We start from the raw sequence: 19174 nt of genomic DNA, 5'->3' as shown, positions 1-19174 counted from the left end.
GGAAGGAACCCAGAACAGCAGAACATTCTATGGAAGATATCAAGCCTTTCCCAAAGGTCTGAAAATGGAGGTAGGTGATCTTTCTCTTCCGCTTTCACTTTTCCTGTGACTTCTTCCTCCTCTTTCTCCTCTCCTTCCTCCTCCACCTGTCGTCCTCCTATTTCTCCTCTCCTTCCTCCTCTTTCTCTTCTCATTCTTCCTCTTTCTCCTCATCTTTCTCCTCTCATGTCTTCCTCTTTCTCCTGTCCTGTCTTCCTCCTCTTTCTCCTCTCCTTCCTCCTCTTTCTCCTATTCTACCTGTCTTCCTCCTATTTCTCCTCTCCTCCCTCTTTCTCTTCTCATTCTTCCTCTTTCTCCTCATCTTCCTCCTTCTCCTCTCCTGTCTTCCTCATCTTTCTCCTTCTCTTTCTCCTCTTTCTCCTCTCCTGTCTTCCTACACTTCCTCCTCTCATTCTTCCTCTTTCTCATCTTCCTACTCTCCTCTCCTTCCTCCTCTTTCTCCTCTCCTTCCTCCTCTTTCTCCTATTCTACCTGTCTTCCTCCTATTTCTCCTCTCCTCCCTCTTTCTCTTCTCCTGTCCTGTCTTCCTCCTCTTCCTCCTCTCCTGTCTTCCTCCTCTTTCTCCTCCTCTTTCTCCTCCTCTTTCTCCTCCTCTCCTGTCTTCCTCCTCTTCCTCCTCTCCTGTCTTCCTCCGCTTCCTCCTTTTTCTCCTCATCATCTTTGTTATCATCTGCCTCAACTTTGTCGTAATCTTCATCACCGTCAACATCATCATTATTCTCTCTCCTATAGGAGTGGGGGCTCTACTGGGTAGGTTCCAGTTGACAGAGGGTCCCAGTAAGCCGTCCCAGTTGGCGGTGCAGTTCACCAGCGAGGGCAGCACTCTGTCAGGCTGTGACATCCAGCTGGTGGGGACTGGCTACAGGCTCTCGCTGGTCAAAAAGAGATTTGCAGCAGGTCAGTGTCTGTGTGTGAGGGAAGCATGAAAATACTAGCCTGGACCCAGATCGGTTTGTGCTGTCTTGCCTACTTCCATGGTCATTGTCACACGTTCTGGGATCTTGGGCCCCGTTTGAAACTGAACAGAAATTGTATTGATTCTAACCCTGAATGTGACGTTGTTGCCTGACCATGAAAACAAAGCAAGACGACAACACTTTGGCAATAGCAAACAGTTGGAATTCCCCTGACTGAATACTCTGCTTGTGTTTCCGTTACAGGGAAATATCTAGCGGACAACTAGTCACCACTGTTGTAAAATGGAACCCTTTCAACCATACGATGGCTTTTGACTGTGAGGATGATGAGAGACTTTTTATGGATTCTTCATTCGATACAAGTTACCAACTGAGAAACGTCTGAAACCTAACGCTTGAGCAGTGAGGGGTAACTGATGACATAGCAGCAACAACAGGATGTGATGTAATACGCACCGTCCACCAGGGTTCACCAGGGTATTGCTTTATGTTTTAATACACTCAAATACAGTAGTCGCACTGTTGGAGTTTATGCAAGTAGTCACCCTTTTTTCTTCTCGTTTTGTGCACCTTGAGGGTTGATGAGGTCAATTGTAAAATCTTTTGTCTGTAATGTTTCCGTTATGTGTCGGACCCCAGTAAGACTAGCTGTCACCATTGGCGTCGGCTATTGGGCATCCTAATCAATAAAACGTTTAGAAATCATAATGAAAGATAATGGATTCGACACATTTACTCCAGTTTAGCAAAGTCAATTATCATTGGCAGCACATACAATAATCCAGCCTTATCTGTGAGAAGAATTCTATGTGAATGGGTGATGGATGGAAGATGCACTGGACAGATTTATGTGAATAGATAGACACTGTTGTCATTCATTGATAATTCAATTGATTATGACAAGAACAATTGATTATGACAAGAACAATTGATTATGACAAGAACAATTGATTATGACATAACAATTGATTATGACCAGAACTCCACGTGCAGGGTTAGGATGACATTTTGATGTTTTTCTTTTATTTATTGGGTTGATTCAACTGATATGGTACCAGCTTGTACTGCACCAGCACGTTGAGGCCCACAACTTGGAGTTAACGTACAGACAGCGTTATTATGTATGTGGTGGTTGTGTGTTTTGCTGGGAGGTCAAGTGGTTCATGTAATGTAATGTAATGGTTCATATTGTTTTCCTGATTTGTGGATGACAAAAACAAAGCAGATGACCTTACAGGTTGAATAGCAGAGTTGCCTTGGACCAGATTACATTTATTTCTGAATTCTGTTTGTCCCTTAGAGTTGTTGTGTCCAGGAGTCCTAATCAAGAATAACTGGTTGAAATGACATCATTACAACTGGTTAGGGTGGCAGGTGGCTTAGCGGTTAAGAGTGTTGGGCCAGTAACTGAAAGGTCACTGTTTTGAATCCCAAGTCAACTAGGTGGAAAATCTGCAGATGTGCCCTTGAGCAAGGCACTTAACCCTAATTGCTCCTGTAAAGTCGCTCTGGATAAGAGGGTCTGATAAATGACTAAAATGTAAATGCTAGAATTACATCAATTACTGGTTAGAAGTAGGTCTTTATGAGGTAATTTCAACCAGTTTTGCCCGCTGGGAAGTATAACTGGGGGACATCAAAGAAGATGGAAAAGTGCTTCAAGAATGATTTATCTAAAATAGAATAACAATGAATATTCAACGGAATCCCCTAATGTTATGTTTCTTGTTTTTCCACCATGTGGAGTTAATAGTTGTTTTTGTCATTTTCTAATTGCAGTATATTGAAAATCTATTTGTAAAAAAAAGTGTAAATATGAAAGAAGCTTCTTCATATATCCCTTTGGATATATGGGTGATTCTGTGTTTGTCAAATCAGATATATGTTATATGGTTGGTGATAGCCTTTACAATACATTACAGAACACTGTTTTGTTTTGTTTTATTTCTAACGCGGATTTCTTGTAATATACTGACTGTCCCAATCTGCGTTACTCAACTGTTTGTTTTTTTTAAACCTTTTTTTACTCTACAATGCTAGTTCATTTATTTCAAGACATTTAGGATGTCCAGCAGCACACAAGAGTCCCCCCTCCCCTCCTAATCCAATGCTATTCTGACCTAGACTGGGTAAAGAAAACAGTAGTGAGTGTAGCGTTCAGTCTAATGTAACCAGGTTCATTCAGACCTACGTCTGTTATAGTACGTGTACTATGTGATTGTTTTTACTGTAACTTCTAGTCATGTCATTGTGTTTGACCTTTCACCTGAAGATTTAACCTTTAAACCTTTGACCTTTGGCATGAATCCACAACAACATTATCAAACTTCCACGATACTATTGCAAGTAACGTCCTCCTAGGTTTCCTCCCGACTTGCACACCAACAACAAATACATTTGTGTAACTGTAATTGTTTTGCTCCTGCCCATCTCAAGGAGAAATAATGTTAGTGTATTATTTTCACTTTATGACAATTGGTAATAGAATTACCTCACGTTATTGTTACTTATTTCCAAATCAGTATATTCAAAATGAGTCGCGACCAATGACAAAAGAGCCTTTTTAATCCTTGATATTATCAATAACTATGGTAAATGTATTTCAACTTTTAGTTTTTTTGTCCTGGTTGCAATATTTAATTTATTTGTTTGAGCCTTACTGGCCCTTTAAAAAGTATTCACAAATAAACGTTTTTTCTGTCAGTATTTTATTCACTGCATAGGACACTGAATATGCAAACATACCATGTACATTTCCCATCCAAAGATTTTAAGAGTAAATATATAAAAAGTTAATATAATGTAATACCTGTTTTACTTGGTAATAAAGAATTGGAGAATATTGGAAATGAAAATGGATGTCTTTATTATTATTTGGTACATGTTCCAATGTTACAGGCGCAGATGAATATACACGACTCTTTTGGATAGTCTATTGAATGTGCATTGCGTTGTTGTTGTTGTTGTCAGTTGTATTGCGCGCGCCAAACGGTACAGAGTCCTTTTAAAAACCCGATGAATGCAGTTGGTGCAGGATAGGAAACCCCTCCTCCAAAACGGACGGTTGTCAGGACAACACAATGCGCTGGATCGCTACAATGTTTCTGCTTTGACTCGTGAATTCTGAATAGGTAAGAGTGTTGTTATTTTCAGCTGAACAAAAATGTTTCAATGTTTCTGCTTGTAGAACTTTGGAATACACAGGTTGCAACATTCTGCTGCTGTCTGTGTAGCTGGGCTAAAGGGTGAACTGTTGCGCTTGGGGTGTATTCATAACGCAGATTATGTTGCAAAAAATACATTATGTTCAAAACGTTTTGTAACAAAAACCGTTTACGCCAAAACGGAAAACGTTTTGCAACAAAAACGAGAGTTTATATTGGACAAATTCGGGTAGGTCCCTCCCCGTTTCGGTTCGTTTGTTCTCCTTGCTTCCATTTGGTTTATAACTGTTCGTAAAATCACTCTGGCTATCTACTCCGATTTCAGAGCACTCTCGTCTGAGTGTGCCAGAGCGCTGACGAATTTACGACCCCCTGTTGAATATGGCCGGTGTTAAACGTCGGCAAAAAAAGCGCGTAACTAATCATTGTTGCAAGCAGCACAGTTACAGTCACCGGCGCTCTGGATAACATGAAAACAGCCTAACCAGCTCTGTTAGGGCAAGTAAAATGGTCAGAGTTAAGTGTTCTTTCATTCGTGTCTGGAAGTAGCTCGGATCAAGCGTCCAGTGTGCGCTCTGAACACTCCGAGAGAGAAACGCTCTTAAATTACAAACGGACAATATGAAAACACTCTGAATTTACGAACGCCCAGAGCACTCTGAGTGCTTTCTGGCACTCCAGATTGAATTTACGAACACACCCTGAATGACACTAAACGGTTTCCTTTGCAAGTCATAATGAATACACTCCTTGATCAGTTGTCTTACTGTCTTACAAGTTTGCCCATTTTGGGAGAAACCATTTTCCAAGTCGGCACAACAGTAGGTCTATATTGCCCTGTTCAGTGCATTCTGCATTACACACATTCTATCAGGAGACTGAATTCTCCTAATGGCTAATTTAAGCCTATAGCTACTATACTGTTTACTTAGTTGGAACTGATAAATGTCTTGTATGTGTTATTATTTATCTGTTTGTGTTGACATAGTTACCATCAACCACACTATATGATACACAAATAATTTTAGCCTTGAATGTGCTTAGGTGCCTAATACAAAGCTTCCCCCTTATGAGTAGCTAGACAACAGGCAGAGTAATGTCTGATTTAGCTAAAGAAAAGGCAGCTCGTCTTCTGAAGAAGAGAGGTAGTGTGTCATCCCTTGGCAGCCATGATGTCAGAGCCAAGGAAACAGGGGGCAAGATCAAGGAGTGAGTACTCTTTTGAAGTTAAGCATTTAGCACAAACTATTGAAGAATTTTCTATTTCTTTTATTTATCCAGATCAATTAGTTATTCTATTTTCTCTGATGGGAGATTTTTCCTCATGATATTAAAGTTGCATTAAAATTCATGAGGTAGAAGTTGCCCTAGCCACAGATCTAGGATCAGATCAGTAGATGCCCTACTCCCAATCCTAACCTAATACAACCGTTAGGGAGAGGGAAAACTATCTGACCCTCTATCAGTGGTTGAGGACAACTTCTCAAACACAGACCTTTTGACGTTCTTCCACTGTATCTGAATACGTATCTATCTTGACTTGCAGTTCTATAAGCACCGTATCCTATATCGATGAGCCTGGTCACCATGACGATAACCCTCGACCCGCAGTACAGATGGAGAACACCTTCCAATTGGGTGAGGCCTTTATTTTCACCACATGTTAACCAGTGCTAACCTGGTCCCAGATCTGTCTCTGTTCGGCATGACAATGACCATAGGAGTTGGCAAGATAGCACAAACAGACCTGGGATCAGGCTAATAATGACATTCCCATTTGAAGGAGTGGTTAGTTGGGTTACTATAGCCTTACGTTACCATAATTTGATGTCTCGTTCATCACTCGGTGAGGAAGCCTGGAAGCTACTTGGATTATAATTGACTAATTCCATTGTGGTTATTACTCAGTAACTACATGGAATTAGTGTAACAGTGTATGAAACATTATGCCCCCCCCTTTTGAATAGCACCACTTAGACGCTTCCCTGTTCTCACGGTCAATGACATCCTGAAGGATGTGCTCGACAGTTACCTGCAAGAAGAGAAGTATGAAGCTGAGCTCTGTCGGCAGATGACAAAGACCATATCCGAGGTAATATTGATTGTCATTAAATAATGCCTTTGCTTATGCAGAGGAACTCATTAAATTATTAGTGAGTTTTTTATTTTGTTATTATTTCAGACAAGAGTGGTATCGGTACAATTTGGGGTAACTGGTAGCCTAGATGCTAGACTGCTTCTACATTCACCAACCCCTATATCATTGCCCTAGCCAGATCTGCAATCTTGCCAACTCCTATGGTCATATCGTAGCAAAAGCTAAAATCGTTGCCCTACCATGGGGCGGCAGGTTGCCTAGTGGATAGAGCGTTGGGCCAGTAACCGAAAGGTTGCTAGATCGAATCCCAGACAAGGTCAAAATCTGTCGTTCTGCCCCTGAACAAGGCAGTTAACCCACTGTTCCTAGGCCGTCATTGTAAATAGGAATTTGTTGTTAACTGACTTGCCTGGTAAAATAAAACAATTATGACAAGTTGTCTTAACAAATTGTCAGGTACCAGTCTTGCATCTTTTGGCTTGAATTTCCATGGAGTTTTTTTTATTGTCATGTATGGTTGATCTTAACATAGAAATAGCTTAATCAACAGCTCTCTGATACACCTTACAGTGTATATGGCCACAGTCATGCCACAAAAAACACCCGCTTGCCAAAAATAGTCCGGCTGAGATTTAAATAGCTGCTAGAGTTCCCTTTTCCCTTTCAGTCTGTGACTCTTCCTTGTCCTGTAGGTGATCAAAGCCAGGGTGAAGGATCTGATGGTTCCCCGTTATAAGATCATTGTTCTGATCAGCATCGGACAGCTCAGTGACCAGAACATGCGCATCGGGAGCCGCTGCCTGTGGGACTCCTCCAACGATACCTTCTCCTCACACTCCTTCAAGAACAGCTCTCTCTTCGCCGTGGCCAACGTCTACGCTGTTTACTTTGAGTGAGTCATCACCCATGGTCACAGATCACTGTCTTGGACTGTAGGTAATCAAGTCCTATATAGTCTTATGTAGTCTGTCATAAGGGCTACATAACAGTGTTATAAGCATGACATAATAGATTTGATTTTTTAAAAATCACGACTGTTGGTGTCTGTTTATGACAACTGTGATGACTCAAATAATGTTTCGATCGGCTAATTGGGCAAGCTTAAAGCTAGCCAACTGGCTTGTGTCGTGACAGTGTTAAGTCGATTGCCATAAAGTGACACCCACTGTAATGTCATTGTCACGACTGTCTTATGTAATCCCTATGACCGAGCTTTCAAGTAAAGTGTACCAAATGACCTATGTTCTATTTCTGTGTTCGTACCATAGACTGTGGGTATTCTAAATGGTCTATCATGTGTATGATGTTCATTTGCACATCATGGAGAATGGTTGTGTGGAAGTGCTGGGAAACCTTGAAATGAAGGTCATGCCTAGAGCATTGTGGTTTTATCAAACAGACTGTACATAATCAAGGAAGTATCAGAGGCAATAACAATATAGTCTCAGGAAAAAGGAAATAAGTTCATACCATAGTCTGAATATCTTTCTGGAAATGATTAATTTTGGTTACATATGTTCTTGTCTGTGTAATAATGTACAAATAAATACTGTATAATACAGCATTTCTTGATCATTTAAATCTCAAATAGCTTTTGCAATCACTGTGGCACATCGTCACACACTGTCTTGTCTTCTAGCATATTTTGAATATTGTTCTCAGATTTTGTAGAGCATGTTTTATATTTTTAAGAAACTGAAGACTAAAAACAATAGTCTAAGTTTCATCCTGAGAGGCAAAGTCTGTTCAATTCTCATACAGAGAATTCTCATTCAGTGGAAGTGTTATTGAACTGATGACTCATATGGGTTTTCAGTGTCATAACTTGTTGAAATAATTTGCTCTTCTTGTCATAACTTTCTGAATAGATTATTGATTTTGTACAGTTGTCCAGTCAAATGTCTACTTGCTGAATGTAACCCATTCTCTTTGGTTAGCTAAAATGGCCCATTGTACAACATGTATTGCCTCTTGTTGAATTAATAAAAGTCAGGTCAACCATAATAAAGAAATCTGAGGAGATATCATAATGGTTACAAGTCCAGTTTTTATTGCTGATAAGATCAATGGGGGAATTTCATTGAAAGTCATGATAAAAGTAAATGAAAGTATTTGGAAGTAATGATATCTTTAGCTGACATCCATTGAAGCCAAACAACTATATTGAATAAGGACTATTTTCCAACAAACATTAACGCCAAGTCGCCAATGCCTGCGCATTGGCCCCTAGCACATGATTGTAAGGTCGCTCTTCCGACAGCCCAGTTGACAGCACACGGTGGTCAGGGCTTCGTTCAAGTCTCGTCGTCTCTGGTCCATCACAGGCTCAGCCCCCCATGGTTTCAGACCATTCTGGTCCACCCTTCCTGGACAACCAGAACACCAACTGTTATTAATGTTTCATAATATTCTAAACTGTTAATGTACACACTGCAATGGGCAACCAGTGTCTGTTCTTGCTTCATTCTCTGGCAAACTATTATAAAACTTCACAAACATTTAGCACACATCATAGCTGCAGGTTGAATGATGATTTATCATTCAAGTTTACGTTATGGCATATAGCAAAAGACTTGAGTTATATTTCTAATTTTGTAACAGATGCTACTACTATGCCACTGATTTTCAAATAATGAGTACGACCATAGAGATAGAATATCATGCAGTTCTATATAATTCTGTGATACTGACCATTTATGTCCTCTACTGGAAGCCTTCTCCACCTTGACCCTCCACAGGTGTACACCACGGCCCTCAGGAACTCCCGTCCACAGAGCCGCACAGCTCTCACAGTCGCAGCGTCCTCCAATCGAACCTCCCTTACACACAGCACACACAGCAGCAGCAGAGAGAACAACTGGGACTTCATGGTGGCTCCGTGGATCAAGATGCTGTAGATTGTTGATTCAATACACACCGTTTCTGTCTCTCTGAAGACACCTGTGTGGTCTCCCTTTTTATATAGGCTCTCTAGTCATGCTTTCCTACAGTCTTTTCAGATGTGTCATACGTACTATGATGGTGATGTGCCTCCCATCTGGTAATCATCATCTGCAGATGAGATTTTGTTTTTTGATAGTGAGAGACAGTTTATTGCCATGCTCTGGTAAAGTGTTCCTTAATGAGGGTATCTTGATATAGATACAGATATAGATATCCGGCCATCGTAAAAACAGATTCAGGCAATGGCCTTCCACATAGCAACATAGTGGTATTTGTGGCAATTTTCTCATCACAATGTCAACAATTCCAAGAAAGGACTTGACATCATTTTTTGGATCTCACAATATTTGGTCTGTTTTCTGAGTTACTCATGTTTGCTCCTCAATTATTACCTCAATTAGATGCAGGTAATTGTAGGCAATTACATTTTCATAGCAATATGAAACATAGGTAGAACTATAATCCCTTGAAATTATGACAACCACACTTCTGTGAAAAACGGTCCCCTTTACCACTATTTCACAGTTTTAGTTAAATCAAGTTTCAATAAAAACAAAAGCAATAAACTTGTATTTCTCCTCCAAAAAGGTAACAGTCTATGTGAAGCCCTATCAGTATAACATCAAGTTATGGTCTGCTAATTTTGGTGATAGCTAAATTACACCAACGTTTGTAGCTACATTATTTTTCTTATACTCTCTCGGGAAGAAGATTGTAAATCAAGATAGTAACTCTAACTCCTACATTTACACTAACCTTAACCATTTTAAATTCCAACTTCAATGGGGGAGGGACGTCCCAAGGATCCCAGATAGCACAGATAGCACGGCCTGCAGCACAAGTCTATCCGGGAAATCGCTGACCCCCAGTGTGACCCTACAGGATTTCAAACATGGCGGAGGTAGGACGCAAAGTCCAATAAATATTCGGGAAAATAAGAATGTTTTTAGGTTTATAGAGTTGATTCTGTCGGGTGCACAGGCCCCAAATGAGAAGCGATAAATATGTACTAAAATACGGAGAAGCGATATACATTTTAAAATATTAAACTTGTCTCATTTCCATAAATTCTATTTTGCAAACTTCAGTTTTAGCGATGATGCCTGGCTAGTTAGCGCGATGGCTATGCTAAGTTAGCTACGTAGCTATTGTTGGGAAAGCTTGGCTGACTACGAGCGTTAACGTTACTCACTCGAAAAGGATCAAAGTTCATATTCTCGAATGCTATTGCATCTGTTGTTGTTGACCTGGTGGCATTCTGCGTACTGAAAGCGACACTATGTAGCTAAGTCATTATGTGATTAGTTAACTGAGGCAGTGGGTTAGCAAATAGCTATCTATCATTCAAAGTGTCCACATTGTGAGAGAACAATCCATTTTGATTATCGCTCACTTGAAATGTCTGATTTGACTTGTTTCAATGCTGGCCTGATCATCAGAGGTCTCCTTGTTTACAACCACCAAAAAAACTACTGTCACTGATATAAATGTTTACGTCGGCGTTAGCCAACGAGGAGCCAGTAGTAAGTTTCAGGCGCGCTTTTACTTTGCCTTCCATCCACTACCCTACTAACGTTAGCAGACGGATGATCCGTTTACTGTATCGTGGTTCCTATTTATGTTTTTGTTCAAGCCTTTTGTCTGTAGACGACATTGGCCTCGTCCAGAAAACCGCATCATTTACTGAAAGTATCTCTGAACCGAAAAGTTACAGCAAAGTTACAGCTACGTGTGTTGTACTTGTGTATGTGGTTCTGACTAATCTTGAGTTTTGTTTTAGCCCTCCGTTGGGAGTACGAGCCCAGGTAAATATTATTGTGTGTTTTCTAATGAATGTGCTATTTAAAAAAAAAATCCTCATTAGAACATTAACACTTATGAAGTAAAATTGGTTGGAACAAATCCCACTGTCCATAATAATATTTTCGTTATAAACCATGAAGCACTATTTCATTGACTATCTCCTCTTAAAATTTCCTGGTGTGTTTTTCCTCAGGAGGTTCAGCAGAGGACCATGAGTTTGATCTTTCAGCAGATATGCTCGTCCACGACTTTGACGACGAACGCACACTGGAAGAGGAGGAGAGGCTCGAGGGAGAGACCAACTTTAGCAATGAGATCGACGACCTTGCCCGGGTGCGTCTCAAAATCATTTCATTTAGTGGTTTGAAAGTTATCCTGGGTTGTATTCATGCACTGGAAGAAGATTAACTGAAACGGGGAGAGACTACCTGATTGTGTCCAAGATGAAACACTTGTTTTTGTTTTATGTTGCAAACCTTTTTGCTACAGTATTCATGCTCTAATGAATATATTGCCCTGTGGACAGTAACCTGTTAGTTATATACAGTACCAGTCAAAAGTTTGGACACACCTACTCATTCAAGGGTGTGTCTTTATTTGTGCAATGTTTTACATTGTAGAATAATAGTGACGACACACAACTATGAAACAACACGTGGACTCGTGTAGTAACCCCAAAAAGTGTTAAACAAATCAAAAATATTTTTGATTCTTCAAAGTAGACACCCTTTGCCTTGATGACAGTTTTGCACACTCTTTGCATTCTCTCAACCAGCTTCATGAGATAGTCGCTTGGAATGCTTTTCCAACAGTCTTGAAGGAGTTCCCACATAACTATATGCTGAGCACTTGTTGGCTGCTTTTTCTTCACTCTGCGGTCCAACTCATCCCAAACCATCTCAATTGGGTTGAGGTCGGGTAATTGTGGAGGCCTGGTCATCTGATGCAGCACTTCATCACTCACCTTGGTCAAATAGCCCTTACACAGCCTGGAGGTGTGTTTTGGGTCATGGTCCTATAGAAAAACAAAGCAAATAGTCCGGGTAGCCATTTGATTACCTGTTCAGGAGTCTTATGGCTTGGGGGTAAAAACTGTTGAGAAGCCTTTTTGTCCTAGACTTGGCACTCCGGTACCGCTTGCCATGCAGTAATAGAGAGAACAGTCTATGACTGGGGTGGCTGGGGTCTGCCAGTTAGGAAGTGCAGGATCCAGTTGCAGAGGGAGGTGTTTAGTCCCAGGATCCTTAGCTTAGTGATGAGCTTTGAGGGTGCTAAGTGTTCCTTTTGTCCAGGTGGGAAAGGGCAGTGTGGAGTGCAATAGAGATTGCATCATCTGTGGATATGTTTGGGCGGTATGCAAATTGGAGTGGGTCTAGGGTTTCTGGGATAATGGTGTTGACCATTACCAACCTTTCAAAGCACTTCATGGCTACGGACGTGAGTGCTACGTAGTAATTTAGGCAGGTTGCCTTTGTGTTCTTGGGCACAGGGACTATGGTGGTCTGCTTGAAACATGTTGGTATTACAGACTCAATCAGGGACATGTTGAAAATGTCAGTGAAGACACCTGCCAGGTGTCCTGGTTATCTGTCAGGCCACGCAGACTTGTGTGTGTTGACCTGTTTAAAGGTCTTGCTCACGTCGGCCAACTTAACTGATCATATCATTTAGTTTATGGTGTGAAAATTAGCTGGCTAATAAAGACACACAGCTAACGTTATAGCATCAGATGCTCTAATGTTAGTAACCCAACCAATTCGCTATAGTATTCACTGGTATACGACTCCTTGCCGTTCCTCAAGTTATAACGCGTTAGTTGCTTACTGGACCCTGGGAGTCTGTGTGAAATGTTAACTAGCCAATGAACTAACTCCTATCTGTGAACTAATGGTTTCCCTCTACACTATGTGGTTAATTTTTGTAATGAGAGAATTAGGTGAAGAGGAGGTGTTGCTTGTTAAACAAGTGGAATCAGGGATGAAGTGTAGCTGGAGCTGGGCTTGGTTTAAGATGGATGCTACCATGTACTCTCTGCCTGAAAGAGATCAATTATGCCAACAAAGGGTATCGTGCTCTACTGGCACATTGTAGAACAGATGTCCACAGGCAGAAAGTGTAATAATGTGCAATGTAGCCCAAAGATATTGCTTTAGTTGCGTTGAACTTGACAGTAACACGTGTGAGTGAGTTGGGATTATTTCATTTTTTACACGTTGAACGTTTTTGCACACATGTAGCCTTGTGCACTTGATCGACGTCTACTTTAGTGGCCACTATAATAGAGCAAAAATAGAATGCCTGTTTTTCATTATATTTCTACTTTAAGAATTTGTTTTCCCAACGTGCAATAGTTAGATGTGTGATGTCACAAGCATTCTATTATCAACATTCTATTATAAAGGCTGTCATGGTAACTGCAATATTACTGTATTGTTTTTTTTCTCAGGACTTGTGTCATTTGCAGTAAAGTTTAGGCAACAAATAACATTGGATTACTTTTTTAAACATTTTTTAGCTGTGAGTTAGGTTCACATTAACCACTTTTTATTTTACACACAGAGACTGATCATGTATGTCATATTCTTTGTTGTTTAATTACTTAAAACCTGCATTTCCCCCTAGCAGGGATTTTTTTTTGCATGTTTCAGTGCAACCAAAAAAAAGTCAAATTTTTGGGCCCTCATCCCTGCTACTCTGCGTCTCACAAAGACAGCGTATAACCAAAAATCTCACATTTGGACTCATCAGGCCAAAGGACATATTTCCACAGGTTTAATGTCCATTGTACGTGTTTCTTGGCCCAAGCAAGTATCTTCTTCTTATTGGTGTCCTTTAGTAGTGGTTTCTTTGCAACAATTCAACCATGAAGGCCTGATTCACGCAGTCTCATCCGAACAGTTAATGTTGAGATGTGTCTGTTAGTTAAACTCCGTGAAGTGTTTATTTGGGCTGCAATCTGAGGTGGAGTTATTTGCTCATTTCTGAGGCTGGCAACTCTGATGAACTTATCCTCTGCAGCAGAGGTAACTCTGGGTCTTCCTTTCCTGTGGCGGTCCTCGTGAGAGACCGTTAACTCTAAGGAACTTATCCTCTGCAGCAGAGGTAACTCTGGGTCTTCCTTTCCTGTGGCGGTCCTCGTGAGAGACAGTTAACTCTGATGAACTTATCCTCTGCAGCAGAGGTAACTCTGGGTCTTCCTTTCCTGTGGCGGTCCTCGTGAGAGAAAGTTAACTCTAAGGAACTTATCCTCTGCAGCAGAGGTAACTCTGGGTCTTCCTTTCCTGTGGCGGTCCTCGTGAGAGACAGTTAACTCTAAGGAACTTATCCTCTGCAGCAGAGGTAACTCTGGGTCTTCCTTTCCTGTGGCGGTCCTCGTGAGAGACAGTTAACTCTGATGAACTTATCCTCTGCAGCAGAGGTAACTCTGGGTCTTCCTTTCCTGTGGTGGTCCTCATGAGAGCCAGTTTCATCATAGTGCTTGATGGTTTTTGCCACTGCACTTGAAGATACTTTCAATGTTCTTGACATGTTCCTTGTTGACGGACCTTCATGTCTTAAAGTAATGATGGACTGTCATTTCTCTTTGCTTATTTGAGCTGTTCTTGCCATAATATGGACTTGGTCTTTTACCAAATAGGGCTATCTTCTGTATACCAACCTTTCCTTGTCACAACACAGCTGATTGGCTCAAACGCTTAATAAGGCACACCTGTTAATTGAAATGCATTCCAGGTGACGACCTCATGAAGCTGCAAAACTGTCGAGGCAAAGGGTTGCTACTTTGAAGAATATAAAATATATTTGGATTTTTTTAAACATTTTTTGGTTACTACATGATTCCATGTGTGTTATTTCATAGTTGTGATGTCTTCCCTGTTATTCTACAATGTAGAAAATAGTAAAAAATAATGAAAAACCCTTGAATGAGTAGGTGTCCAAACTTTTGACTGGTACTGTATATATAGACTATTTGATCCGTTTTGCCAGTGATTTATGTTCGTCTGTTTTAAGGGTAATCCACTAAATTCAGTGTGTAACAAAAGGGATTTTTTTTGTTGTTCCATTTGTGCCATAGGAGGGAGAGATGCCCATTCATGAGTTGTTGAGTATGTACGGATGTGGCGGCGGCTCACCTGCAGATGGAGAGGATGAAGAAGAGGAGGAGGAAGACTTTGAGGATGAAGAGGAGTTGGAGGATGAGGAAGAGGAGGAAGAGGAGGATGTGGACAATGATGAAAGCAGTAGAAACATTGGCGAGCTGAAGAGGAATAAGGTGGGTGCCATGAATCTCCTGAAGTAACAGGATATCAACCAACACAGTCATAAAGAAGGAATGCTTGTTTGCACCTTACTGTTCTAATTTGATTGTTATAAAGCATCACTACATATTTTACAGCCAACATGGTTGACACATTCAGTCAGAAATGTATAGTTGTTACAAATTTGCTGATGATAGATACATCTAGTCAGCGTTGATGCTGATGCCTCTATTTCATACATGAGTAATGAATGTTGATTTTGTTGTTTCAAAGGGTAGGATGTCCAATCAAAAACATATTTTGACCAATGGGTAATATGTTAGTTATACACATAATCTAAAAAAGTTTTTAGCCTTGTAGGATGGCTAAAATTGGGGTGACTAAATCAATGGAGGCAAGAATTTTTTTTTGGTCAAAAATCTGGACAATAGCATTGTCAGGTAGGCTGGATGCTGTGCTACAATTAAGGCTAACTGACAGGCTCACCGTTGAACTCCTCTTTCTTCTCAAATCCAGAGGATATAAAACATTTGAGGTAAGATAGATATCGATTTTGAGACATGACCTAGTATTTTTATATTTTAGTATACACTTCATATTAATGGTATTTTTTTGTGTGTACAATTTATCACAAAAACAAGCATACAGTGGGGCAAAAAAGGATTTAGTCAGCCACCAATTGTGCAAGTTCTCCCACTTAAAAAGATGAGAGGCCTGTAATTTTCATCATAGGTACACTTCAACTATGACAGACAAAATGAGGAAGAAAATCACATCGTAGGATATTTAATGAATTTATGTGCAAATTATGGTGGAAAATAAGTATTTGGTCAATAACAAAAATGTATCTCAATACTTTGTTATATACCCTTTGTTGGCAATGACAGAGGTCAAATGTTTTCTGTAAGTCTTCACAAGGTTTTCACACACTGTTGCTGGTATTTTGGCCCATTCCTCCATGCAGCTCTCCTCTAGAGCAGTGATGTTTTGGGGCTGTTGCTGGGCAACATGGACTTTCAACTCCCTCCAAAGATTTTCTATGGGGTTGAGATCTGGAGACTGGCTAGGCCACTCCAGGACCTTGAGGACCTCTTACAAAGCCACTCCTTCGTTGCCCGGGCGGTGCGTTTGGGATCATTGTCATGCTGAAAGACCCAGCCACGTTTCATCTTCAATGCCCTTGCTGATGGAAGGAGGTTTTCACTCAAAATCTCATGATACATGGCCCCATTCATTCTTTCCTTTACCCAGAACAGCCCCAAAGCATGATGTGGAGTTTGGAGTGTGACTGTTTGAGGTTGTGGACAGGTGTCTTTTATACTGATAACAAGTTCAAACAGGTGCCATTAATACAGGTGGAGTGGACGAGTGGAGGACAGAGGAGCCTCTTAAATAAGAACTTACAGGTCTGTGAGAGCCAGAAATATTGCTTGTTTGTAGGTGACCAAATACTTATTTTCCACCATAATTTGCAAATAAATTCATAAAAAATCCTACAATGTGATTTTCTGGATTTTTTTTCTTCTCATTTTGTCTGTCATAGTTGAAGTGTACCTATGATGATGTACCTATGATACAGACCTCTCATGTTTTTAAGTGGGAGAACTTGCACAATTGGTGGCTGACTAAATACTTTTTTTGGCCCACTGTATCTCTGTCAACAGAGCTTGGTGCTTATTATCGGATGTAAACTCAGCAAAAAAAGAAACGACCTCTCACTGTCAACTGTTTATTTTCAGCAAATATTTGTATGAACATAAGATTCAACAACTGAGACATAAATTGAAGACGTTCCACAGACGTGATTAACAGAAATTGAATAATGTGTAACAGTCAGCATCTGGTGTGGCCACCAGCCTCATTAAGTACTGCAGTAAATCTCCTCCTCATGGACTGCACCAGATTTGCCAGTTCTTGCTGTGAGATGTTACCCCACTCTTCCTCCAAGGCACCTGCAAGTTCCCGGACATTTCTGGGGGTAATGGCCCTAGCCCTCACCTTCCGATCCAACAGGTCCCAGACATGCTCAGTGGGATTGAGATCCGGGCTCTACGCTGGCCATGGCGATTAGCTGTCCGTCCTTTCTCCCTGTAGCGCTGTCTTAGGCGTTTCACAGTACGGACATTGCAATTTATTGCCCTCGCCACATCTGCAGTCCTCAATGTTTCCTTGCAGCATGCCTAAGGCATGTTCACGCAGATGAGCAGGGACCCTGGGCATCTTCCATTTGTGTTTTTCAGAATCAGTAGAAAGGCCTCTTTTTAGTGTCCTAAGTTTTCATAACTGTGACCTTATTTGCCTACTGTCTGTAAGCTGTTAGTGTCTTAATGAGCATTCCACAGGTGCATGTTCATTAATTGTTTATGGTTCAGTGAACAAGTTTGGGAAACAGTGTTTAAACCCTTTACAATGAACATCTGTGAAGTTGTTTAGAGTTTTATGAATTATCTTTGAAAGACATGGTCTTTTTTTTGCTGAGTTTATTAGGTTATGAAATCAGACTTTTTGGATATACTGTTAGAGATTTAGATAATTTAGAATCATATTTGTCTTGGTAAAATGTATTCTATAACATAAGGATAAAAAAACAAGCTGGCGCCCACCCAGAAAATTACTTTGTGTGGAGTTGCTGACTAACGGTGAATAAACTATAAAAATTGTCGCATATATATATATATATATATATATATATATATATATATATATATATATATATATATATATATATATATAAACTCTCAGTCATTTATTGGGTAAATCACCAACGTTTCGGCATCACTGCCTTCTTTAGTGCCCCTTTTATAGTTTATAACATAAGGAAGGGAAAGTGTTTTCTCCCACTCTGGGCAGAGTGGGTGGACACCCTTGCAAAGGGGCTTCTTTGAATGTACCATTGGGGGGGGGAAATTGTGTGTAATGCTTTGGGGTTTGTGTGTGTTCAGACCGAGAGGGTGAAGATCTCGTCAGGAATGGGGAACGAGAACCTGTTGTCCAGCGAGGGTCGCACGCGCTCCGTCAAATCCCACGGCACGGCAGAGCTGATACGCGGATCACAGACCCTCAAGTACTTCGAAAGTATGCACCTTTGCTTCCATCACCGAGACACGCTTTTTATATTGGATAGTTTGTGAGATCTTGTTCTACAGAGCCTTCAAAAAGTATTCATACCCTTTGAATTATTCCACATTTTGTTGTTACAGCCTGAATTCAAAATGGACTAAATATATTTTCACCCATCTACACACAATACCCCATAATGACAAAGTGAAAACATGTTTCTAGAAATGTTGGTAAATGTATTGAAAATGAAGTACATAAAGTACCAGTTAAAAGTTTGGACACACCTACTCATTCCAGGGTTTTTCTTTATTTTTTTACTATTTTCTCCAGTGAAGACATCAGAACTATGAAATAACACATATGGAATCATGTAGTAACCAAAAAAGTGTTATACAAATCAAAATATATATATATTTTTTTTATTTTAGATTCTTCAAAGTAGCCACCCTTTGCCTTGATGACAGCTTTACACACTTGGCATTCTCTCAACCAGCTTCATGAGGTAGTCACCTGGAATGCATTTCAATTAACAGGTGTGCCTTTTTAAGTTCATTTGTGGGACTTCTTTCCTTAATGTGTTTGAGACATTGTCAGTTGTGTTGTCACAAGGTAGGGTTGGTATACAGAAGATATCCCTAGTTGGCAAAAGACTAAGTCCATATTATGGCAAGAACAGCTAAAATAAGCAAAGATAAATGACAGTCCATCATTACTTTAAGACATGAAGGTCAGTCAACAAGGAAAATGTCAAGCACTTTGAAAGTATCTTCAAGTGCAGTCTCAAGAACCATCAAGCACTATGATGAAACTGTCTCTCATGAGGACTGCCACAGGAAAGGAAGACCCAGAGTTACCAGCCTCAGAAATCAG

The 19174-nt window shown here is 40.4% G+C and overlaps 3 protein-coding genes across 11 annotated transcripts in view; all 3 read left to right on the top strand.

Annotated features, from left to right (window-relative positions):
• The window catches only part of LOC110509030 (SH3-containing GRB2-like protein 3-interacting protein 1), a 67768-nt gene extending 63939 nt beyond the window's left edge, over nucleotides 1-3829 (top strand). For all 5 annotated transcript variants that reach the window (XM_036966871.1, XM_036966872.1, XM_036966875.1 and 2 more), the window contains 3 exons: nucleotides 6-70; nucleotides 793-957; nucleotides 1221-3829. In XM_036966871.1, the coding sequence (XP_036822766.1) occupies nucleotides 6-70; nucleotides 793-957; nucleotides 1221-1243 (253 nt within the window). In that variant the 3' untranslated portion in view covers nucleotides 1244-3829. The remainder of the gene's footprint in view (nucleotides 1-5; nucleotides 71-792; nucleotides 958-1220) is intronic.
• A 141-nt stretch (nucleotides 3830-3970) lies between these two features.
• Nucleotides 3971-7259, top strand: dynlt5 (dynein light chain Tctex-type 5). Its single transcript, XM_021589972.2, has 5 exons — nucleotides 3971-4108; nucleotides 5219-5350; nucleotides 5688-5779; nucleotides 6109-6233; nucleotides 6932-7259. The coding sequence occupies exons 2-5, from the start codon at nucleotides 5238-5240 to the stop codon at nucleotides 7133-7135; spliced, it is 534 nt and encodes a 177-aa protein (XP_021445647.1). The 5' UTR covers nucleotides 3971-4108; nucleotides 5219-5237; the 3' UTR covers nucleotides 7136-7259.
• Nucleotides 7260-9968: 2709 nt separating this feature from the next.
• The window catches only part of LOC110508227 (mesoderm induction early response protein 1), a 28740-nt gene continuing 19534 nt past the window's right edge, over nucleotides 9969-19174 (top strand). For 4 of the 5 annotated variants that reach the window (XM_036966881.1, XM_036966878.1, XM_036966880.1 and 1 more), the window contains exons 1-5: nucleotides 10090-10705; nucleotides 10963-10987; nucleotides 11179-11318; nucleotides 15061-15258; nucleotides 18187-18319. In XM_036966881.1, coding sequence (XP_036822776.1) covers nucleotides 10670-10705; nucleotides 10963-10987; nucleotides 11179-11318; nucleotides 15061-15258; nucleotides 18187-18319 — 532 coding nt within the window. In that variant the 5' untranslated portion in view covers nucleotides 10090-10669. The other variant, XM_036966879.1, reaches the window with a different exon arrangement.

Source organism: Oncorhynchus mykiss, chromosome 28, assembly GCF_013265735.2.
Source record: "Oncorhynchus mykiss isolate Arlee chromosome 28, USDA_OmykA_1.1, whole genome shotgun sequence".
Classification (NCBI taxonomy): Eukaryota; Metazoa; Chordata; class Actinopteri; order Salmoniformes; family Salmonidae; genus Oncorhynchus; species Oncorhynchus mykiss.
Note: the sequence above shows the minus strand (reverse complement) of the source record. Positions and strands in the feature narration are given on the sequence as shown.

Bases quoted from the DNA above. Each gene is read 5' to 3' on its own strand.
- dynlt5 (XM_021589972.2), top strand. From the start codon at position 5,238: ATGTCTGATTTAGCTAAAGAAAAGGCAGCTCGTCTTCTGAAGAAGAGA. The intron at 5,780-6,108 runs GTGAGGCCTTTA...CCTTTTGAATAG, and splicing joins GGAGAACACCTTCCAATTGG to CACCACTTAGACGCTTCCCT. The intron at 6,234-6,931 runs GTAATATTGATT...CTTGTCCTGTAG, and splicing joins TGACAAAGACCATATCCGAG to GTGATCAAAGCCAGGGTGAA.